Below are 24,722 nucleotides of genomic sequence, written 5' to 3'. Positions count from 1 at the left end.
AAATGACTCTTAGCCAGGTCTAGGAACATGTTTAGACCTTAGAACTGATTAGATTACAATGACTTTAACCGTTTGTTTAGTAGCTTCCCTGAAAAAAAACCGAGTGAAGATGAAGACAAATTTGTAGTTCAAGCAGAAATTGAAGAGGAATCTTCAAGAGAACTAACTATGGTAATGTGTATCTATATTTAAGATATCTAGTTCTTGGCAAAACCATTATGTTAAAGCAGTTTTCAATTTCTAATAAAGTTGCTGTTCTCCCCTTCTTGCATGCCCTTCAGTCTAAAACTGTAACTCTTTACAGATTCTTAGACTTCTATAGTGAAAAAAAGTTTATTTTAAAAACCAATGAAAGAGGGGTTGGGCTCTTTCTGTATTAAATCCATAAACTCAGCCTGACATAACTGAAGGGATCAAATCAGTATCATGGAACATCTAAAATATCTTTATTTTAGTTGACAGCATAAAGTGCTCAGGCTAAAAACTTAAATCAAAGGTGGGGAATCTGATAAAATGCAGTTCTGCTTGATGAGGATTAACACAATGTGTTGGGTTAACAAATTCCTGCTGCTGTTGAAATCTTCCCCATGGATTCTGTTTCGACAGCCCTTTTAACTGTTGTGTAACAAACTGATTTAACCATCACTAATGTTTTTAAGTGCCATAAATACACTATGCTAGTCATACTCCGTGTTCCATATTGCAAACTAAATGTGTGTGCGCCTTCCAGGAGAAAAAAACAAACTCAAATACCTCACCAGTTGATGCCCACAGTCAAGATAACTTGCCTTTAATTGGCAGTGGAACATCCCCTTTGGCTGACCAAGAACATGAAGCCAATTGCAAGAAAACTGAAATGGCAGTTGATATAAATGATCCAACAGTAGTCACTGAGTTTGAAGAGTACTTCAGACCCTCATCAGAAGGTAAGAGCAGTTGCTCTTAGCAAGGCGCTGCAACAGAACTGGACACACATGCTGTTAAAACAGCTCTGTATGCTGTTTTTCCGCTACTTCGGTTTAAGTTACAGGAACATAAAGCTCATTACCAATTCTAGTTCTTAATGTTTCATCCTGCCTACCTTTTAAAGGGATAATCCTTAAATTCAGACAGGTAACTTTTTTTTCCCTAAGATTATTGAAACTGATAGAAGTTTAAAGAAGACTTGTTACACTTAACGCTTGAAAGCATTGTTTACTGTCAGTTTCCCTCTAATAGTTTTCTTTTACTGTTTCCTTCATGGAAGTACTACCCAATAGCTATTTTTAAAGTTGAAGGAGGGGGGAGAGGAGTAACTTTAAAGCCACCAAAACTGGCAGGGTTGTCGGAGCTGTTGGAGTATCCAAAATATTCTTTCCTTTTCCTTCCTCCTTCAAAAACTGACTAGATTTCCTGTTGACATTGTCCTGTCAAGCAGTCGACACTAAATAACCAGGTGCCAAATCCAGTTATAATCCAAACAATATCACCTCACCTGTTTTGGTGACAATAATACGGTTTCTAATGGGTTTCACTTGGCAGGTTGTAACATTAGAAAAGCACTTTTATGTTGAATTATTCTTTTCAGGTCATAAAACCACACATTACCAGTGCCAGCTATACAAAACACAAATCTATTGAACAATCTTGATACTACATTTACTTCATACAAACCCATAAAACCCACCCTGTCCTTGTTATGGTACAAATGGCTTTTCTGAATTTTCATACCTTAAATGGAGAAATCAAGTTTAGAATTGCAATTTTATTAAAAAATAAAAAAATTCTATAGTATGCTGCATAATTCAAAAGATTGTTTATGCTCAAAACTAGAGGGCTAGGTCTATTATTGCACATTAAGTTTACTTGTTCCCTTTCTACAATCTATCACTAACCTCTTAATACTCGGGTTGGTGGATCATTTTGGAAAACAATGACTATGGTAATAGCAGCTGTGTGTAAATTTGCATAGATTGAACTGTCAATGATGTACTAAAAGGACAGAGCTCATAGAAGAGCAGTGTGTCCATTCTTGAGGATACCTCCATCTTAAACTTAAAGATGGCACTAGCTTTTCAACTACATCAAGACACTTGAATCATTGTGTTAACTCCCTCTGTCCCCAAATAAATAAATAACCTGAGTTTTAAGAAGAGCGGTGGGGTTGTGGGTTTTTTGTTTTGTTTTTTTTTTTTTTTTTTTTAAAATGCCAACTCTTTGCCTTCTAGGCTGAAGTTCAGGGTTTTTTTTCTCCTGCTAATAACTTAATCTAAATGGGGGACAGGAGTTTCTCTTTGCTTTCCATCAGTTTCATATCAATGTCATTTTTCATCCTGCTCTATTAACAACCGTATGACTGCATTAAATCATTTTTTATTAATATTTGCCCTTTCCAGTTCTAGGAATGGGCATAGAAATAGACTACCTGGAACAATTTGGTACATCCTCAGTAAGTATCTGATATTTAAGCAGTTAAACTTCTTGGCTCAAGAGTTAGGGATGGGGAGAGAATAATAAGATCTAAGCCTTTCTCTGCTAGGTTGTAGGTTCAAATGTGGCCCAGCTGAGAGTAGTAGTTTATGTACCATCTCATGAGTAGATAGACAATGGGTTGAGTTCAGTGTTTCACATGATCCCCCTACAACTAGCTGCTGTCCTTGTTGGTAAGCTTAGTCAAACCTCAGCCTTGGCTAGACTATCTTCTGGAGAGAACACACCACTTGAAGTTTTTGAGTTGGCTATGCTACAAAGTTAACATATCCTTCAATGTGAGTAATATCTCGCCTATCTCTCCCCAGTTTAAAGAGTCTGCTTTGAGGAAGCAATCACTGTATTTGAAGTTTGACCCTCTGCTCAGAGACAGCCCCAAAAAGCTGGCTCCTGGAACAATAAGCACATGTGTAATCAATGCATCATTTCAAAGTGGGTAAGTATAGATTTTAATCTAAATTATAGCACATAAATTTGGTTTTGAACACTCTCATTTTAACTGTTTGTTTGTTTTTAGTCCTCTTTCTGACTTCAATAGCCTGCCTTTGGAAACCCCAAAGCCTGCAGTGAAATCTCTTCAAAATGAAGAAAAGCCTAAAGGATTGGATCTTCTGGGAACTTTCCCAGCTCCAGTAAGTAAATTTTCATGTTAGTGGATTTTTGGATCGTTCTTCTAGTGGGAAGAATAAACAACCTTTATCAATTTCTTGGCTGCTTAGTGTTCCTGCACTGCTGTGGGTTAGTGTTGGTGTTACAATTGCCAGTACCCCCAAACAGAACATATGCATTCATTGGGTGAATGGCATTATAAGTGTTGCCAAGAGACTTTAAATGGCTTAATACATATAGATTGTCTCTGAGTTTTAAAATGACAAAGCAGCTGTGACAATGTATGGAATCTGGGGTACACTTGAGGATATTATGAATATCCATGTTGTAATGAGATGCCATGTAAGGTATCTGCAAAAATGTTATAATTTGCCAGATCTGATGATCTGATTTACGTGTTCATTATGAGTTCTAGATATCTATATCTGTATTTCAAACTTGTGCTATGCTTCTGGGTGACACCCCCAGACAGTTTGGCGTCAGTACTATCTAGTCTGCTTGATAGCCAATTAAGGACCATCACCTATGCAACTGACCCATTGAGAGAAGGTAAAGGGATACATCTTATGACTCAACAAGGCATGTAGGGCATGCCTAAGGACAGAAAAGGCTTCCAAGCCATATGCTGGGCAGTTTGTTTGAAACAAAGGAAGCACAAGCCACATGGCAAAAGACTGTAAAAAGGCCTTCTTCTCCATTTTGGCTTCAATCCTGCTTCTTACCTCTGGAGGAACTTTGCTACACACTGAAACTCTGAATAAAGGACTGAATGACCCATCCACGCTGTGGATGTATTCCAGAGGGACTTTCAAGCCAGCAAAATCACCAGTACTGCTAGGAGCCTGATATATGGACTTTTGAAGTCTTTGGAAAAAGGATGTTAAATGGAACATCCTTTTTCCATTTAACATCTCTCTTCTGGTTCTCCCTCCCCTCCCCTCCCCTCCCCTCATAATAAACCTTTAGTTTTAGACACTAAATCATAGAATATCAGGGTTAGAAGGGACCTCAGGAGGTCATCTAGTCCAACCCCCTGCTCAAAGCAGGACCAATCCCCAATTTTTGCCCCAGATCCTTAAACGGCCCCCCTCAGGGATTGAACTCGAAACCCTGGGTTTAGCAGGCCAGTGCTCAAACCACTGAGCTATCCCTCCCCTGTAAAGGACTGGCCAGCAGCTTGGTATTTTGGGTAAAATCCAAACCTGTACTGATCTGGTAACATGACTGGCCCTTTGGGGTCAGAAGAACACTTTTGTATATGTGAGTAGTTTAGTTTTTAAAACTTCTCACTGTACTGGGACTAGGTGCTGACTGGGAGCCAGAGAACTGGAATGAAATACGAGGGCTGTGTGATTTCCTTTTTTGCTTCTTGATAACCAGTGTGGGGAATCAGAAGCATGGTTTGTGACTGGTTGAGGAGCTAAACTTCAGTGTTTCCCACCAGTCTTGGGAGTATCTGCTCTCCCTTGGCATTTCTAGTGAGGGCTGCCACAGGTCACATTGTCATAGTCTTGGCAGGATCCACAGAACCAGATTATTTGGGTTTTTGATCAGAATCCCATGATATTCCAAATTGGAAATTTTAAAACTGAATGTTAAAGTTAGTTAGCTGGCCAGCCCTGTACAATTAGCCCTGCCGGCCACACCTCAGATCGGATATGGGGATTAGTTAGTGGAACCAGCTGTATATGGAGGAGCAGATTCCTTTATAAAAAGCAGCAGGAAGCTGCAAAAATGGGAGTGCTCAGGGAGAGAGAACAGTGAAATGGAAGTTGGAGACTGCTGGGAGTGAGCAGGTTCCAGCATGAAATCCTGAGCCCTTAGGGAAAAGGGCTTCAGGTAGGGAAGGCCTAGGAGACCCTCGGCAGGAAATGGAGAGTGCAGCCTTGATGGAGGTTTGAGGACTTTGTTTTTTATTATTTTTGATTACTCTGATAAAACAACCCCAAGGAGGGTTGTGCTAAACATTAGAATTTGTTTAGGTAGCTTGATTGAGTGTGATGACTCTGTTAATAGAGCCAGGTACCTGCAGAGTAATCTCAGGCCATGAAGAGGTGCTTAAGAGGCAGTTGGCCTATTCACAAGATCTTCATATTTACAATATTTTCTAGCCCCAATACTGGGTATTAAAACTAGCTTAATTTTTAGTGTTTAAGTGAACTGTTATCATTGATATCAAAACAAGCTTGATAGAAGCCTCCTCACCAGAGTCACTGTCCTATAATTGTGCTATATAATAACATTTTTGTTGGTGCTTTTGTTTTACTCTGGCAAGTAAAACCAAATCTCCAAAAGTATCTTCCACGCCCTGAATTTCTCTTCCTAGTATCTTCCACACCATCTCTTTCTAGAGAGCAGTTAAATGTTACAATCTCAACGTATTTCATTTTTGGCTTAAAATTAGGCGAAGATATTGTATGCCTGAGTACAGAAATTCAGGATAAGGAGGAAATTCCAGCACTAAGCACTGGTCCTTTGGGGGGGATAGGGGAAATCTCACTTGCTTACCATAACCTTAAGCTAAACTCTTACAAAACCTTGTGTGACGAGAAGCATTTTGTGCATGATCCTTTAAACTAAACTTGATTAAATGGTTCTCTGATGCCTAATAGCATTGATCATATCTCTGAAAATTGGTGCTATTAATGATATACAGTGTTTCTGATGTTAAACACTAAAACAGGCTTGCTCTTGGATAGTGGGCTCCTAGACTGGTGTTATTGCATGTTGCCTTTCAGTCCCCTAGAGGCAGCTCAAATTCCTATTTCAGTCAAAGCATTCTTTTTTCATACAACTGAACCCATGTAAGATGAGAAATGGGTTTTCACTGTAGTTCCTCTGCTTCTTGAATAAGCAGCACTCTGTGCCAAATTCTACAATTAAATGTAAAGTTTTAAACTTGACTCCTTGTATAACTCTTTATGTGGATGAAGGTCTGTTTGTCCAGAAACAAAGATGGACTACAAGCCGTCAGGAACAGTATCCCCAATAATGTCATGGCTAACCTGGTGGCTGAACTTTGACTTTGTCCTCACCCATAACTATTTCACATTTGGGGACAATGTATACCTTCAAATCAGCGGCACTGCGATGGGTACCCGCATGGCCCCACAGTATGCCAACATTTTTATGGCTGACTTAGAACAACGCTTCCTCAGCTCTCGTCCCCTAATGCCCCTACTCTACTTGCACTACATTGATGACATCTTCATCATCTGGACCCATGGAAAAGAAGCCCTTGAGGAATTCCACCATGATTTCAACAATTTCCATCCCACCATCAACCTCAGCCTGGACCAGTCCACACAAGAGATCTGCTTCCTGGACACTACGGTGCTAATAAGCGATGGTCACATAAACACCACCCTATATCGGAAACCTACTGACCGCTATTCCTACCTACATGCCGACAGCTTTCATCCACTTTCATACCACTCGATCCATTGTCTACAGCCAAGCTCTACAATATAATCGCATTTGCTCCAACCCCTCAGACAGAGACAAACACCTACAAGATCTCTATCATGCATTCCTACAACTACAATACCCACCTGCTGAAGTGAAGAAACAGATTGACAGAGCCAGAAGAGTACCCAGAAGTCACCTACTACAGGACAGGCCCAACAAAGAAAATAACAGAACGCCACAATGCCATCACCTTCAGCCCCCAACTAAAACCTCTCCAACGCATCATCAAGGATCTACAACCTATCCTGAAGGATGACCCATCACTCTCACAGATCTTGGGAGACAGACCAGTCCTTGCTTACAGACAGCCCCCCAATCTGAAGCAAATACTCACCAGCAACCACACAACAGAACCACTAACCCAGGAACCTACCCTTGCAACAAAGCCCGTTGCCAACTCTGTCCACATATCTATTCAGGGGACACCATCATAGGGCCTAATCACATCAGCCACACTATCAGAGGCTCGTTCACCTGCGCATCTACCAATGTGATATATGCCATCATGTGCCAGCAATGCCCCTCTGCCATGTACATTGGTCAAACTGGACAGTCTCTACGTAAAAGAATGAATGGATACAAATCAGACGTCAAGAATTATAACATTCAAAAACCAGTTGGAGAACACTTCAGTCTCTCTGGTCACTCGATCACAGACGTAAGAGTGGCTATCCTTCAACAAAAAAGCTTCAAAAACAGACTCCAACGAGAGACTGCTGAATTGGAATTAATTTGCAAACTGGATACAATTAACTTAGGCTTGAATAGAGACTGGGAATGGATGAGTCATTACACAAAGTAAAACTATTTCCCCATGTTATTTCTCCCCCCACCCCACCTCACCTCCCACTGTTCCTCAGATATTCTTGTTAACCGCTGGAAATAGCCTACCTTGATTGTCACCATGAAAGGTTTTCCTCCTCCCTCCCCCCCCCCCCCCGCTGCTGGTGATGGCTTATCTTAAGTGATCACTCTCCTTAGTGTGTATGATAAACCCATTGTTTCATGTTCTCTGTGTGTGTATCAATCTCCCCTCTGTTTTTTCCACCAAATGCATCCGATGAAGTGAGCTGTAGCTCACGAAAGCTTATGCTCTAATAAATTTGTTAGTCTCTAAGGTGACACAAGTACTCCTTTTCTGTTTGTCCAGCAGTAATGCTTAACTTGCTGTGGGGGGAGCTGTTTCTTTGTCTGCTGCTCATGAATAGGCAAATAGTGCAGTGTGCTGCATCTCAATATAGTTATAGTATTACCACATCTCTTTATCAAGCTAGGAAAATGACTAAGTAATTTATAGGGATAGCTTCAGGGTTAAAGTAACTTACACTAGAATCTATTCAGATTATTGCAACTGATGTGATAGCCACTCAAACTTTTTGTTTTTCTTCTCCACAAAGGATACAGTTCCTCTAATTCCAGATATCTCAACCTGTAACGCTTCACCGCTCTCTCCTTTTGCTGCGTCAACCAACACTGCAGTTGACGCTATTATAGAAGTGCTGAAATATAGCCAAAAAGATATGGATGCAGCTGTTGAAACAGTTAAACTAGAGGTAAGAAGAAAGCTTTAAAAGCCTTGAGGAATGTAGCACTTACTTTGAAAAGGCGTGTCATTATAACATGTTATACCAATAAAATAAAAACCAGCAGGATCTTATTAAAGGGGAAAAGGCAAAATGCCACATTTATTGTGAATACAGAAAGAATCATAGTAAGCAGTTATAGCTATAACATTCCATTCAATTTCATATTCATACACACACACACACACGTGTACTGCAAGATTGTTGTCCTAGTTACCAGCCTTAGAGTTGCTCATGCCAAGCCACTGGCCAGGTGGCCTGGACATGAGGAGGGAGCAGGGCCTTGTCAGATGCTCACCTGATGATCCTGGAAGTTGGTTTGCAGAATCAGACCCCAAAATTCTCACTTTCTAGAGTCCATTTTTATAGGAAATTCTTCCTGTGCCAGTCTATGGGAATTGCTTCATCATGCTGTTGCTGAATCAATCAGCAGATAGCACGTTCCTGACAGCTCTGTGCTGCCAGATGTTGTTTTGTTCTTTGGTTCTCCCATCCTTGAGGCTGTTGGGTGGATTCCAGTATGCCCTCCCAGGATCCTCTGGTTATTTCCACTTGACGCCTGGACACTGGATTCTTAGGCTGGCACCTCCCTGATCATTCAGTTATTACCTACACCAAGCATCCATCCACATACATCCTCTATTTATTTCTATTTTAATCACAATTGTTAACAAAGTGAGATGAATACAACAGAAGGGCGGGGAGTCTCTGGGTGCGGTTTCTGTTGTTAGAGTATTGCTTTGAGTCTCTCTCTGTGTGAGTAGTTGTTACAAAGAATTGCTTTGAGAACAGACTCTGTCTTAGAATGTACTAACACAATTAGCAGCTTGCAAGTTTCACGCATAGAGGGAGAGAAACAGTACCAAAAACCAAGAGACATCTTAGTTTAAATTCCAGGGTATTATTAATTATGGGGAATCAAACTCATTTGTGATTTTAATACAGAACTTCTTTAATATGATCCAACACATGCAAACATTCCCCTCTTTGAGTTACTCAGTAAATACTGGGCATCTATTTCAACACTTGTTGTTCTCCCCCCCTCCCCTTTTTAGGTTTTGAAGTACTGTAACTCCTCACGTAACGTCGTCTCGCTTAACGTTGTTTCGATCTTGTGTCCCTGCTCAATTACAGAACGTGCTCCATTTAATGTTGTGCAATGCTTCACTATAACATTGTTTGGCTGCCTGCTTTGTCCATAACTGGCAGCCCCCATATCAGCTCCCCTACGCCGCCGCCCCCCAGCGCTCCTGCCTGCTGGCAGACCCCATGGATCAGCGTTCTGCCACTCCTCCTCCCCCTCCCCCTTTGCCCGTGGCAATCGGCTGTCTTGCGGCATTCAGGAGGCGGGGGGGGAGGAGCGAGGACACAGTGCGCCGGCTCCCCCTCCCTCCGCTGCCTCTTGAACACCGCAAGCCAGCTGATTGCTACGGGCAGGAGGGAGGGAGGGAGGGAGGAGCGAGGATGCAGCGTGTGAAGTAAAGAGGGAGGTGGGGGGGAAGAAGAGGTGGGTTAAGAGTGGGGGCTTGGTGAAGTGGGCGGGCTGAGGGTTGAGCCCCCCACCCCTAGTGCTTGCAAAGTAGGGGAAACTGCCACTGCTGCTGTGCAATGTGCTTCTAGCCTACAGCACCTTCAGCCTCCTTGCCTGCCTCATTGTCTCCAGTGCCAGTGGGCTGTGCCGGTGTGGGGTAAGGTGGGGGCACCTCCCAACTATAGTACTGTACTGTATGGCAAGAAAAATTTCCCTGGAACCTAACCTCGCCATTTACATTCATTCTTATGCGGAAATTGGATTCGCTTAACATTGTTTCACTTAGTCGCATTTTTCAGGAACATAACTACAATGTTAAGTGAGGAGTTACTGTACAGTGTCCCATTCCTAATGAGTTACTGCTTGTTGCTTAAGTGGGTAGAGTAGCCTGAACCAGCACTCTTCAGAGTTGGAGATATACCTGCCATATCCCATGTGTTAAATCTTCTTGACTTACTACCTTTTAAGGTAGTCTCCAAACAGCTCTCCTCAGTGGTGGAGGAGACTACTAGCAAGAAATCTTTTGCCTTGATTGGTGCCTTCAGAGAAATTTTAAACTCCCACATAAAGGGACTAATGTAACTTTCATTCCAAAACAAGCTTTGGTGAGAGTGAGGCAAGATGACATTTGCCTTAGTGACTTGATCCTGGGCAAGCAGTGTGGAGGGGAAAAGGAACAAAGTCTGCCAGCTGCACTGAACTACAGGTGGTGGGGACCATATTTCAGAGGAGCAGGCAAGGAGTTATATTAATGCAACCCCTGCTCTTCATGCTACAAAAGGTGCTTGTCACGAAACAGGGATTCAGTGCTAATTTATGAACAGTGTAGCCATCCCTAAATGACTGCACTTGCTCTTAAAATACTGAATAAACTGTAGAATTTAAACATCCAATTTAAGAGATACTTATGTAAGAAGTGAGCACTCTTTGACAAATCTCTTGTCCCAAATATCTCTGCTCAGGCGTTGTCTAGTTAAACTGGTGGAGGTGTGCTTTGTATATGGATAGCTTTTGTAAAGAGAAATTTCAGATTTAATAATCACTCTTCCTTATCTTCATAGAATTTCTTCATTGTTTTCAAAAAGGTTTTTAAATTGGCAAGTCACGTTGAGAACAATAGGGCTAAGTGTACAGAATGTCCTTAGTAAAGATGGCTAATATCTACAGTCCATCTGCACTTCTTAGTGTTTCCGCTCTTCTTCCGTATAGCATGGGGTGCACCATCTCTTCTTACACAGTTTGTTCTCCCGTGGGAGTGACTCCAGCGGGAGGCAGAGGCCATATTTGCCAAAAGCAATATTTGTGACAAGAACAAGAAATGACAGATGCCCTGAAAAGACAATTCTTGATGAGTTCCTCTGAAGGAGGAAGACCCCTTTTTTTTTTTTTTTTTTTTTTAATTATTTTTAAAATGCCCTGTAGTGACAACACAAGGGGAAGAATCTTATCTTTACAAATCAGTTTCTTCTAATCTGGAGTCACAAACATGAATATAACTTCATGGTTATTGCATGGCTTTACTACATGACAGAGTCATGTTTGTCTGGGGACCTTAACTGCATTTTATAACTTAAAAGAGAGCCAACAATTTTAAACTAAGACTGTGAATTTCCTGGGGTTATAATGCTTACTACTAGGATAGTTCCTACATAGCTAATGTTTTTTCTCAACTGTAACTCCATCTTAATATAACTTCTCTGAGAATGTAAGGTTATCCTTGTTCTCTCCAAATTTGTGTAAACACAGATTGATTCAACCTGCAATTTATCATTGACTTGAATAGATTAAAAGAGTTGGCTGCATGCTGTGAGAGTCAATAGTATAAAACCTCTAACAGTGAGGGAGTAAGATGCCTATATCACAAATGAGGGGAAGTCTACTTGGAAAAAACAAGTCTATGATCAATGTATGAAGAAATAGTAAACTTAGTCTTGCTGTGTGATGCAACAAACACCAGTGCTGCGTGTACAGGGATAGCATGGGAAGGTCACTTGTAATCTGCTTTAAAACAATTTTTTATGTGAATCTTTTTGATTGAGAAGTGTTGAATATTACAATGAACCATGAGACTAGTGATAACACTACATCACCCAGTCTACTGGTCTGTCTCTGACTGTGACTAGTACTAGAGCTTTCTGCCATAACTGATACTTATGAAATAGTGTCCATAGGGAAAATTTTACCTTTTGTCAACACCTTTTTAAGATATCCTTCAGGTTGTTCTGAATGTCAGTTTATCTCAATTCCTGTTAAGTAAATTTAGAATTTTTTTTTTTAAGGTTCAAGAAAAGCAAATGGAAGTTTTAGAATGGAAAAAGAAGTACGACAGGCTTTATATGGAATACCTGGAAATGGGGTTAGTGCCTGCTAATTATACAGCTTGACTTATTGCTTTTGATTGCTTTCTCTAATGTATGTTCAATATTGTTTTTTAGAAAAATTGTTGCAGAGTTTGAAGGTACAATAACCCAAATGATGGGTAAGTATATTGAGTAAATGGAACACTGCTTGAGATGGGCTTTTGCTTAGACCTGAAGGGGACACTAAATATATAGCTGGCTTTGACACAAGAATATTTAGTACTCTTCTGGCTAGTACTTTAGTCATGCTGTCAATACTGCATTACATGTCATACTTGTATCATACTGAATCCTTGGAACAGAGATCGGAGCTAGACAAATTAATGTGTTTATGGACAGACTTCTAAAGTAGAATGTGCACAGTTGTATGCATCTTAATTATACAACTGGGGTACTTGCATGTGTCTGTACAAGTCAAGCAAACATGCACGTAGCAAGATAGGTGCCTGATTTGTACCTAACTGAGGCATGCACAGTAGTAGCCACAATATGTCTCATAGCTGTTCAATTCTAGATGGTCCATTGATGCTACAAGTTCCAGTTGCTTACTAAGCAATGTCAACAGTTTGCTACTAAATGAGAACAATAATCTGTTCCACTTCTATAGATCACACACAGCCATATCACTTCTGACCAAATGTCAGTGGAACCCTCTGGTGGACACTATTGTTCTAACCTGCAAAGGCATTAATTAACATGTCATCCAAAAGCTTGCATCTTGAGTCCATAAGAATATGAAAATAGCCATACTGGGTCAGACCAATGGTCCATCTAACCAAGTTTCCTGTCTTCCGACAGTGGCCAATGACAGATGCTTCAGAAGGAACAAACAGAACAGGGTAATCAAGTGATCCAGTCCCAGTAACTGTCAGTCAGGCCTAGGGAAAACCAAAGCATGGTTGCATCCCTGACTGTCTATTGATGTACCCATACTCCATGAAATTATCTAATTCTTTTTTTTAAACCAGTTATAGTTTTGGCCTTTGCAACATCCCCTGGCAATGAGTTCCACAGGCTGACTGTGCATTGTGTGAAGAAGTATTTGTTCATATTTGTCTTAAACCTGCTGTCTATTTCATTGGGTGACCCCTCGTTCTTGTGTTACGTGAAGTGGTAAATAACACTTCCTTATTCACTTTCTCTACCCCATTCAAGATTTTATAGACCTCTGTCATACCCCCTCCACTCCTTAGTTCTCTCTTTTCTAAGATGAACAGTCCCAGCCTTTTTAATCTCTCCTCAGATGGAAGCTGTTCCATACCCTTAATTTTTGTTGCCCTTTTCCATTTCTAATATCTTTTTTTGAGATGGAATGACCAGAATTGCACACTATTTATGGTGTGAGTATACCATGGATTTATATAGTAGCATTATGATATTTTGTCATCTTATAATTCATTTCCTAATGGTTCCTAACGTTGTTAGCTTTTTTTTTTTTTTTTGACTGCCACTGCACATTGAGCGGAAGGTTTCAGAGAACAATCCATAATGACCCCAAGATTTTTCTTTAGTTGTAATGGCTAAGTTAGACCTCATCATTTTGTATGTATAGATTGAATTTCATATGCCATTTTGTTTCCCAGTCGCCCAGTTTTAAGACATCCCTTTGTAACTCTTCAGTTAGCTTTGGACTTAATGGTCATGAGTAATTTTGTATCGTCTGCAAATTTTGCCACCTCACTGTTGACCTCTTTTTCCAGATTTATGAATATGTTGAACAGCACTGGTCCCAGAACAGATCCTTGGGGGACACTATTTCTCCATTATGAAAATTGACCATTTTATTCCTACCCTTTTTGTTTCCTGTCTTTTAACCAGTTACTGATCCATGAGAGGACCTGCCCTCTTATCCCATGACTGCTTACTTTGCTTAAGAGCCTTTAGTGAGGGACACTGTCAAAGGCTTTCTGAAAGTCCAAGTACACTATATCAACTGGATCACCCTTGTCCACATGCTTATTGATTCCTTCCCCACCTCCCCCCGCAAGAATCCAAATAGATTGGTGAGGCATGATTTCCCTTTACAAAAGACATCTCTCCTCTTCCCCAACAAATCGTGTTCATCCAAGTCTGATATTTCTGTTCTTTACTGTAGTTTCAACCAGTTTGTTTGGTACTGAAGTTAGGCTTACCAGCCTATAATTGCCAGGATCATCTCTGGAGTCTTTTTTTTTTTTTTTAAAAAAATTGGTGTCACCTTAGCTATCTGGTACAGAAGTGACAGATTACATCCCACAGTTAGTAGTTCTGCAATTTCATATGAGTTCCTTCAAAACTGGTCCTGATCACACATTACTGTTTAATTTTATCAATTGTTCCCAAACAACTTCTATTGACACTTCAATCTGAGACAGTTCCTCAGATTTGTCCCTTAAAGAATGGCTCAGGTGTGGAAATTGCTCTCCCATTCTCTGCAGTGAAGACTGCAGCAAAGAATTCATTTAGCTTCTCTGTAATTGCCTTGTCTTCTCTGAATGCTCCTTTAGTACCTCAGTTGTCCAGTGGTCTTACTGATTATTTGGCAGGCTTCCTGCTTCTGATGTACTTTTATTTATTTTTGCTGTTTAGTCTTTTGCTGGTTGCTCTTTTTGGCTTGCCTACTTATACTTGATTTACCAGAGTGTTTTTTTTCCTTACTATTTTCCTCAATAGGATTTGGCTTCCAATTTTTAAAGGATGCCTCTTAACAGCTTCTTTTACTCTGTTTTAACCTTGGTGGCTTTTTTTCCTATTTAATTTGGGGTATATATTTAGTCATCATTTTACAAGTAAGCATGCTAAAGCTGTGCATAATTTAGATTAAATCCTTAATTAAGGAAGACTCATGTTTACAAGAATGACAGTTCTACAATGCTTGTCCTTTGGTCCTTTTAAAGAGAATTCTGCAGGAAAGGTAATATGGCTGCGTGTGCTGATAAGAATTAAAGATTCTAAGGAAGTTCTCATTATGCTATAGTAATGTCTGGTCCTGTGTCTTTAGTAACTGGGATGAGGGGGTGCTTTGCTTTAAGAAAAACAAAAAACACCCAGCCCTCTTGTGTTGTGTGTTTTTGTTTTGTTTTTTCTCATCTTTAGAGGATGCCCAAAAACAGAAGGAGCTTTCAAAAAAGGAAAACCAGAAGATGCTGGAGGAGAAACAGCAAGTTCTGTCAGATCTGAACTCCATGGAGAAGTCTTTCTCTGAACTCTTCAAACGATTTGAAAAACAGAAAGAGGCTTTAGAAGGTTATCGCAAAGTAAGATGATGGAATGACACTGGTACTGTGCTTCCAAATCCCAAACAAGACTAAGGCCCTCTTGAGACTGGGGAAATAGCTGAAATTCTAAAACACCTCACTTTACACTAGGTCACAGTCAAAATTTGACTCCCCCTAGAAATGTGGCTGGTTAAAGTCTCAAAGATGTTAGTAGATAGGGTAGACAAGGTTCAAGTCATGTTTTTTAAAATGCAGTAAGTGTGGTTTAAAAAAATCCATTGGGGAGGGGGGTGTGTGTGTGTGTGTGTGTGTGTGTGTGTGTGTGTGTTTGTTTTTTAACTGAAGGTACTCCACATCTTCCTGGCTGTCTTGAGAGTTGCATCAAAATGTGACTAGCTCAGTGTCCTTTTCTATCACAAACAATTGAATGAGTGACTCTGAGGAGGAGATTAGATATGTGTCCAAAGACAGCCTGTCTCTGGATTATTCATAGGTTCCAAGGCTGCAGGAGGTCAGACTAGGTGATCACAAGGGCCAAGATCATTTCTACTAGAAGGATCAGGTTCAAGAGAAGTCTGCCTGTTACATTAGCCCTTGGGAGACCCTAACTTTTATATCGCGACTCCCTTGTGCCAGAACTGTACGAACCAAGGCGGACCAGGCCTTTGCTCTAAAGTCTCACTCGGGAAAGTGACTTATCTTTTCTCCTCCCATCTCACTGTAGCGACTTTTTTGTTGCACTGCATGGTTTCATACTTGGTATTAAATATTTAATATTTGATTCAACTGCAGCAGGGTCTAAATCCTGAATTTTCCCCGTCATCTTCTGCCTTTCCTGGAAGAGGGTTGATTTAGCCTTGGTTTGAACCAGAGTAGGGGGTACATTGATTGAACGAATAGAAGTGGCACAGAATGAAAAAATTTCAAGAACATGGTGGCTTTTGGTAAGAGAAGAGAGAAAGAGACAAAGTTGAGGATACAAACTAGGATGAATTTCTCCTTTTCTCAGCATTTTGAAGATAAGTGAGCCTAAACAGAGGTGAGCAAGAACTAGTGGCTGGGTGTTGAGGAAAGATCTGACATTCAGCTATGCCCTTAACTATCTATTTGTTTTCTTAAACAAAGGACCTGTTCAAGAAAACAACCAAAAAAAAACCCCTGCAGTAGTAGAGTCTTGCCTGCCTATGGGATAATGAGGTTAAATTCAAACAACCACCTTGATGCTAACTGAACTCTCCAATTATATTGGGATAGAATGAAGAGGCTCTGAAGAAATGTGCTGAGGATTATCTTTCAAGGATTAAGAAGGAAGAGCAGAGATATCAAGCACTGAAGGCACATGCTGAAGAAAAACTGTATCAGTGAGTACTTTCTCATTCTTAATTCCTCATGTTTACGTTATATGGAGGGTGAATTCACAAGCAAAACTCCCCTTGACTTCAGTGGGGCCAAGATTTCACTTTAGTGTCTCAATCTCAAAACCTCTCTTAGAACTATCGTAACCACTTCTAAAGTGGAAGAACCTAACTTGACTTCAGACCATAACTTGCTAGCTGTTTTGAATTAAGTCAGATTTAAACATTAGCTCACTTTCATTCCAGAGCAAATGAAGAGATTGCCCAGGTACGGGGCAAAGCCAAGACAGAGTCTGTAGCACTGCAAGCGACTTTGCGTAAAGAACAAATGAGGGTACAGTCTCTAGAAAGAAGCCTTGAACAAAAGGTCAGTTTAAGTATCTGCTACTTGTGTGGTTTAAACTTGTAATAAGCTACGTTCTAAACTAGCATCAGAACTGGTGTTCTCAGGATTACCCCTGTGAAATAGCAAGGAGTCCAGTGGCACCTTAAAGACTAACATGGCTACCCCCTGATACTGTGAAATAGGAGTCTTGATTTTATGTCTCAAATTTTGATATGGCAGAACCCTTTGATACTGAGAGATGGAATCCATCTATCCTTGCACAGGGATCTATTGTGAATAATGGGTTCATTTGCATAGATGAACTTCAGAAGTGACTAACAATATATAGACTTTCAAGACTGGATACTAGTTGAACTGTTGAAAGGGTGTAACTAAAATATAGGTTCAGGTTGAAAGTGAACAGTACACCTTGTCCTGGGAATGAGGCTTAAATATGATTGCACTGTATCAGTTCTAGATAGATTTTGATATTAATAGAATAGACTATCGTGTTCCAGTATGTAAACTTGTAGACCACTACCATCCAATAGACAGTACTGTTGGCTGTCATCTTTTCAATGGCCTGAATAGTGAGGTCTGAAAATCTAGTTTTCTGCAAGTGGAGGGTTTCATATTTGCATGTAAATTGTTATTGTGTAGTCTAATGGCACAAATGGGCTTACCAAAGATTGGCTCATTGCAAGTTCTTCAAATACACATGCAAAGCTTTTTCCCTGCTTTTGGTATGTCAGCAAAACCAACGCTTGTCACTAGCATCCTGCTCCCTATATTTAACTGATCCTATAGTGCTGCTGAAAGGAACAGAGTGGCAACTAATTCTGTGATGCTACTGACATTGATGTGTCTTCCCCCTGTATCCAGCTGTTGTGGAGGGAAGTCCCACACCCAACCTACTTCCTCCAAATTAACTTTTTAAAATTCTGTGTAGTGCGATCACACTTTCCACTTGTCATCATAAGGATTAACTAATGGCACCACAAAAGCATTTTTAAATACTCTTTGCTTTAGGAGAATGAAAGCATTGAGAACCAGCATCACGCATGCTATAAACATAATATCATATTGAATTGCTTCAGCCATTTAGGAAGTGGAAAAACAGGCACCAGTAATAGGTATGTTGATGGTTGTATCTTCTATTTAGTTGTGAAGAGAACTTACAAAAGTGTGTACAACAGTCTAACAATAGTCTTTACAGTCTAAATTTTAGACACTGCCTGGAAAGTTAAGGAAACAATGTAATGTAGCTGTCCCTTTAAAATCTAATCAAGATATGCCTCCTTAGGATGCCTTGTTCCAAGTCTTTTACTGCATTTACAGAATCTGAGCATTTGCAATGGAACTCCTGTTCCACACAACACCAAAGATGCTATGACTCTGTGACTGCAATTTCGTGCTATGAATGAGAGTTGCAGTTTGTTCTTGACTCACTAATTCTTTGTCTTCTTAACAGGCAAAAGAAAATGATGAATTAACAAAAATCTGTGACGACTTGATTTTAAAGATGGAAAAAATCTAATATTTGGACTGTTGTACATATGTTCACTCTCAGATTCATTCTGTCCTTTTTCTTTGTGTGTTCAGTGACTTTTTAATTATGTATGTGGAAAGTAATAAAAAGTAATAGATTTCACTTGCACTTGTTCCTTCACGTAATGTTTGTATATTGGCAATGAATGTGGAATGTCTGCCTAATTTAGAAATACACTAGAATGAGCAGGTTCATCAAATGCCTATGAAAAGTCAATTGAATAAATGAGCAAGTGTAAGTTTCACTCAAATTTTGTAAATAAAATAAATTTGGACACTCATGGCTCTTAATCCATTAGCTGTGGCAATCTTCTCAGGGGCTCTGGACTAAAGACCTCAATATCCCACTGGCTACACCAGGCCTCTGTTTGCCTTGCCGTTAACAAGATATGCACTCCAAATATCCTTGAAGCGTTCCCCTATGATATCCAGGCCCGATACTGATTATTCACAGAAATCCCAGATACTTTGCCCCCAAAGTGCACCCCAGTTTTACCTTAAATCTCCAGTCCTGTCTTATATCTACACTTGTAATAAAACAAAAGGTTTATTTTAAGAAAGATTAGGATTTCTCTAGAAATCAGTGACAGAAAAATATGATTACAACACAAAACAGTCATAAAATCTAAACAGGGCCGAAACTTACTAATAGTTACCTTTCCTGTCTAAGTAGGCCTCCCCCACAACCATGTTCATCCTTCAGAGCTGGCTAGTTTAACAGGAACCAGGATCCAGTTTTTCATGGAAAAACAGCCCAGATCAACATGATGCCTTCTGATTGATGGGATCCAAAGTACCTTTTCTCCATCTCATGTTAGCGTACAACAGTTTCTTGCCTTTATTCATAGGGTCATCCCTTGTCTGTTTTATTGTTTGCAGTTGTTGTTGTGGGTGTTCGGTGTTTTTGAAGTTTTCATATTAATGGGACAATGGTAGACAGTTGAGCATTGCATTACATCACTGGCTAACCAGTGCCAACTCCCTCTGGTATAAATAGGCTATCACTAAGTACTTGATTACTCCTCTTAACCTTAAGGGCATAAACTTCATATAGGTACATTATTCCTTAAATTGTCACTTCCCATCATGCCAGGATAATTAACATTGAAAAGTTGCAAGCTTTCAATAGAGATCGTACACATGTCATTTTATGTATTTGACTTGAGTTTGTCAGGACTGAGAGGAGAGTTGTTTGCAAAGAACACGGGACCCTTGCTCAAGGAGCCAGTGTGACAATCTCAAATGCCTTTATTTTAGATTCAGTTCTTTCAAAACAGGAGCTGTGGTTTTAAATATGCCTCAAGGCCCTGCAGTGTTTCCTATTACATTCAGCATTGGAGGGAGGAATTTTGCCACTCATATGCAACTTGGGGTACAATATAGAGCTTCACACTGCAGGGCAAGCACTAACCAGTCCATGCTAAGGACCAGCTTTGACCCCTCTCCCTCCTTACAGCCCTGTATTAAGCTCTCCCTCTTCATACTGCTTTACTACCCATTTTGTTTTCCTTACTTAAACTAATTTAGTGGGCATGAAAGTGACAGACTCCTATAAGATAGTAACGTTATTCCCAGAACAGGTACCTCACATACAGCAAAAATTTCCTGTGCCCATTTCAACTTTAGCCAGTAGAGATGGCTGGAGGATATTGACTTTTGATCTGATTTGCAATGGATTTAACCAGCTTGTAGTGGAAAGCTCTCTGCTCTATCAGTCGTCTTAAGATCTATCGCTCCCTGGAATTTTTCTTTGAATATTAATTATTTCCATTAAACATTTTTTGGGAACTAGTTACTGTGATGAATCTTCATGGATTTCATGATTTTTCTAGGTTTCAGAGTAGCAGCCGTGTTAGTCTGTATTCGCAAAAAGAAAAGGAGGACTTGTGGCACCGTAGAGACTAACACGTTTATTTGAGCATAAGCTTTTGTGAGCTACAGCTCACTTCATCGGATGCATGAGCTGTAGCTCATGAAAGCTTATGCTCAAATGAATGTTAGTCTCTAAGGTGCCACAAGTCCTCCTTTTCTTTTTATGATTTTTCTAAGAACAAGATTGCAATGCCATATGTTTCCACAAGATGTAGCTGCTGCCCTTCTAAATGGACTATATTTTATCTGTAGTAATGCGAGGAAACTATGCCTAGTCAGTTCTCTTTATGCGTCCAATACATTGGATCACCTTCTCTGTTCTTCAGACACTCATGAATTAAAGATTCATTGTTCTAATGAAGGTTCTTTTAAATGATAGGCAAACAGCTGCAAAAGGAAATGTACCTACTGATCATATATCTATTCAAGGTTATGATTAGGGTTGAAAGATTTTTTTATCAGAAACTGTCACTTTCACTGTACAGACAAAGTGATGAAAAAATATTTCCATTGATAATTATTGAAATTTACAGCTACGTAGTGTAAGAAAAATGCTGCTTGAGCACTTGGTTTGATTTAAGAATATTTACTTGGTATGTTTTGACATGATGTTGACAATGTGTTAATAATTAGAGGATTCACTTTTTGAATCTAAACATTTACGGACAATTATTATCTGCCCCCATAACTTCTCATACTGAACAGTGTAAATTGCTAAAAATAAAGCTTAAAATTCATAATTTTGTGCAACTGAAAATTTAAATCAAACATTAACAATTGCATAAAATAAACATGGATATCTGTCAATTATAAAATTAATAAAAATTGAACTCTGCTAAGCCCAGTTATGACAGATAGCTTCCCAATAGCAAATGTTATAATATGCTTATGTATAGACTAGGAAATGGAAAATGCCACTTTTGGGAAATGATTGATGGGATAGTACAGAGGAAGAAATAAAGCCTGACTGTTGCACTGTCGTAGCTCTCTTTATTCTTGAATATCCTGGATAGTGGAAAATATTTATAAGGATCCTTGGAGATATAGTCGAAAAGGTATGCTGAATATAACCTCTGCCCATGTCACTTTGCATTGTGATCCTGTCAGCTCTTACAACATACAGCATTAAACTGTACCAATATTTAAATGGAGAGCTCTAAGAATCCTGGCTACTAAAGGAAGTGGGGTTAGTGGTATGGCAGATGGTACTTGACTGAGGCCTTGGCTACACTTGCGAGTTACAGCGTAATAAAGGAGCCCCAGGCACACAAGCATACTACCCATCCACACTGGCAAGGCACGTAGAGCACTCTGACTCCACGGCTACAGCACTCCACCTTGGCGAGTGGAATAACGTTTGCTGCTCCCCCGCTGGAGCGCCACGGCGCCAGTGTGAATGCCCTGGTCCTATAGTGTGCTCTGATCAGCCTCCAGAAGTGTCCCACAATGCCTGTGCTAGCCACTCTGGTCATCCCTTTGAACACTACTGCCCTGCCCTCAGGTGACTAACCGTCAAACCTGCCCTTTAAATTCTCTGGGAATTTTGAAAAATCCCTTCCTGTTTGCTCAGCCAGGCGTGGAGTGCTCTCAGCAAATCTTTCCAGGTGACCATGCCTCCACGTGCCAGGCAAGCCCCAGTATGGAGCAATGGCGAGTTGCTGGACATCAACAGTGTTTGGGGGGAGGAAGCTGTCCTGTCCTAGCTGCGCTCCAACTGTAGGAATTACGATACCTTGGGACAGATATCAAGGGCCATGCTGGAAAGAGGCCATGACCGGGATGCACTGTAGTGCAGTGTTGAATTGAAGGAGCTGCAGAATGCATACTGCAAAGCCTGCGAGGCAAACCGCCACTCCGGTGCTGTCTCTGCGACCTGCTGTTTCTACAAAGAGCTGGATGCGCTACTGGGGGGCGACCCCACCTCCACTCTGGGGACCATCAGGGACACTTCAGAGCCCAATCCAACAAGGCAGGAGGAGGAGCAAAGCGGGAGCGAGGGTGCTGAGGCGGAGAAAGACACCCCGGCATCCCTAGATGCATGCAGCCAGGAGCTGTTCTCAAGCCAGGAGGAAGGTAGCCAGTCGCGGCGGCCGGTGCTTGGGGAAGGACAAACACCAGAGGAGGTTCCCGGTAAGCGACTTCTATTTTGGGAAGGAAGTTATTCAGTGTGGGCTCTTGGGGCGAGGAGGGTTAGGCCTAGATGTGGAATAGGGCATTGATGTGCTCTCTCACATCGCGGTAATCAGCCTCAGTGATCTCTTCAAATGTCTCATCCAGAACTTGGGCACTGCACTTGCGCAGGTTTCTCGGGAGAGCCACTGTAATCTTGTCCCAGTCAGACTAACTTGTCCATGCCACTGTGCCGTGAGGGGCAAGGGGACCATTGCTGCACACAGGCAAGCTGCATATGGGCCAGGGCGGAAGCCGTATTGTAGGACCATTACATACTGCAATGTAGAAGACCCTCCCTTGCTTCCCAGGTCACCCTCAGCAGCAAGATATCTTCCAGGATAACTCCTGTGGAAAATGTGGGGACAGTGTTCAGTATAAAGGCCCCCTGCCACTGTTGGCTCTCCCCAAGGCACAGAAACCCAGAGGACTGTTTCATGGCTGTACTATCAGTCACGCTTGACCTTGTGCTTGCTCACCATTTTGGGGCTCCCATGGGTTATGTGCACTTGCTTTGGGATGGGCAAATTATGTTATTGTGTAGACTGTGGTTGCCCTTAAGTACGGGGGAATCATTGCTCTGTCTGGTGTGAACAATGCTGCCTCTGTTAAGTGTTGCATTTTTCCCTTTACAGATTCAACTTTGAGATCTCAGCCATCCATGTTATCACTGGCCGAAAGACTCCAAAGAATCAGAAAGAGGCCACGTAGAAGCAAGGAAGACATGTTGCATGAAGTAATGCAGCATTCAAGTAATGAAAATCAAAAAGTGCAGGAGTGGCGGGACAGTGAAAGGAGGATCCACCAGCAGAATGCGGATCGCTGGCATCAAAGCACAAAGCAGCTGATAAGCATCATGGAGCGCCAAGCGGACTCGATCCAGGTGCTTGTAGCCCAGTGCAAGTGGAGCACTACCACACCCACCCACCCCTGCAACCTTTGTCCCAAAACTCTTTCCCTTGTGCCCCCATGTCAACTCCAACCCACTTTCCCCAACATCCAGGTTCTTACTGCCTCCAGCTGCCTCCAACACTTGTAGCTTCACCACCCAACCCTGAAAACTACAACCCTTATCTGCTGCACTCAACCCCCATCAACATGCAGTATAGCCATCCTGAAGTGCAGCACTCATTGCACAGCACTCCAGACAGGACATACGCAAATCTGTGATTGTACCGTTCCACACCCCTTTGCCCAAGCAGTTGTGTCTCTTTTCAATAAATGGATTTTTTGGCTTTGAAAACATTCTTTATTATTGCATAAAGTAAAAGATACCTTTAGCCTAGGAAAGAAACAGGCACTGCAAGTCAACGTAGCAAACACAGATTTCTACTAACATTGGAACCACTGCACTTCACTCCTGTGCAGGGCACCAGACATTACTGGTAGCTTTCAGCCTCAAATTGCTCCCTCAAGGCATCCCTAATCCTTGCAGCCCCACACTGGGCCTCTCTAATAGCCCTGCTCTCTGGCTGTTCAAATTCAGCCTCCAGGTGTTGAACCTCCAAGTTTCATGCCTGAGAGAATCTTTCACCCTTCCCTTCACAAATGTTATGGAGAGTATAGCATGTGGATATAACCGCTGGGATGCTGTCATCAGCCAGGTCCAGCTTCCCATAGAGAGCACCAGCGGTCCTTTAAATGGCCAAAAGCACACTCCACAGTCATTCTGCACCGGCTCAGTCTGTTGTTGAACCGCTCCTTGCTGTTGTCAAGGCTCCTTGTGTAGGGTTTCATGAGCCATGGCATTAAAGGGTCTCCAAGGATCACAATGGGCATTTCAACTTCCCCTGTGGTGATCTTCTGGTCTTTGAAGATAGTCCTGGCTTGCAGTGAACAGGCCAGTGTTCCGAAAGATGTGTGCGTCATGCACCTTTCCAGGCCAACCTGCATTAATGCCAATGAAACGCCCACGGAGATTCACAAGTGCCTGGAGAACCATAGAGAAATACCCCTTCCAATTAATGTACTCGGAGGCTAGGTGGGCTGGTGCCAGAATTGGAATATGCGTGCCATCTATCGCCCCTCTGCAGTTAGGGAAACCCATTTGTGCAAAGCCAGCCACAATGTCATGCACGTTACCCAGAGTCACGGTTCTTCTGAGCAGGATGCGATTAATGGCCCTGCAAACTTGCATCAACACGATTCCAACAGTCGACTTCCCCACTCCAAACTGATTAGTGACTGATCGGTAGCTGTCTGGAGTTGCCAGCTTCCAGATTGCAATAGCCACCCA

At 41.4% G+C, this 24,722-nt stretch overlaps 1 protein-coding gene across 10 annotated transcripts in view; it reads left to right on the top strand.

Annotated features, from left to right (window-relative positions):
• TACC3 (transforming acidic coiled-coil containing protein 3) overlaps positions 1-18,548 on the top strand; it is a 34,847-nt gene extending 16,299 nt beyond the window's left edge. For 6 of the 10 annotated variants that reach the window (XM_038398355.2, XM_038398356.2, XM_038398354.2 and 3 more), the window contains 12 exons: positions 81-171; positions 731-926; positions 2,376-2,428; positions 2,778-2,905; positions 2,987-3,101; positions 7,944-8,099; positions 11,940-12,016; positions 12,096-12,139; positions 15,096-15,256; positions 16,472-16,578; positions 16,819-16,939; positions 18,369-18,548. In XM_038398355.2, coding sequence (XP_038254283.1) covers positions 81-171; positions 731-926; positions 2,376-2,428; positions 2,778-2,905; positions 2,987-3,101; positions 7,944-8,099; positions 11,940-12,016; positions 12,096-12,139; positions 15,096-15,256; positions 16,472-16,578; positions 16,819-16,939; positions 18,369-18,434 — 1,315 coding nt within the window. In that variant the 3' untranslated portion in view covers positions 18,435-18,548. The remainder of the gene's footprint in view (positions 1-80; positions 172-730; positions 927-2,375; positions 2,429-2,777; positions 2,906-2,986; positions 3,102-7,943; positions 8,100-11,939; positions 12,017-12,095; positions 12,140-15,095; positions 15,257-16,471; positions 16,579-16,818; positions 16,940-18,368) is intronic. The other 4 variants (XM_043512646.1, XM_038398359.2, XM_038398358.2 and 1 more) reach the window with 1 other exon arrangement.
• Positions 18,549-24,722: the final 6,174 nt, after the last annotated feature.

The sequence above is a fragment of the Dermochelys coriacea genome, chromosome 4 (genome assembly GCF_009764565.3).
Source record: "Dermochelys coriacea isolate rDerCor1 chromosome 4, rDerCor1.pri.v4, whole genome shotgun sequence".
Taxonomy (NCBI): domain Eukaryota; kingdom Metazoa; phylum Chordata; order Testudines; family Dermochelyidae; genus Dermochelys; species Dermochelys coriacea.
The sequence above is the reverse complement of the archived record's forward strand: the minus strand, read 5'-3'. Positions and strand labels throughout refer to the sequence as shown.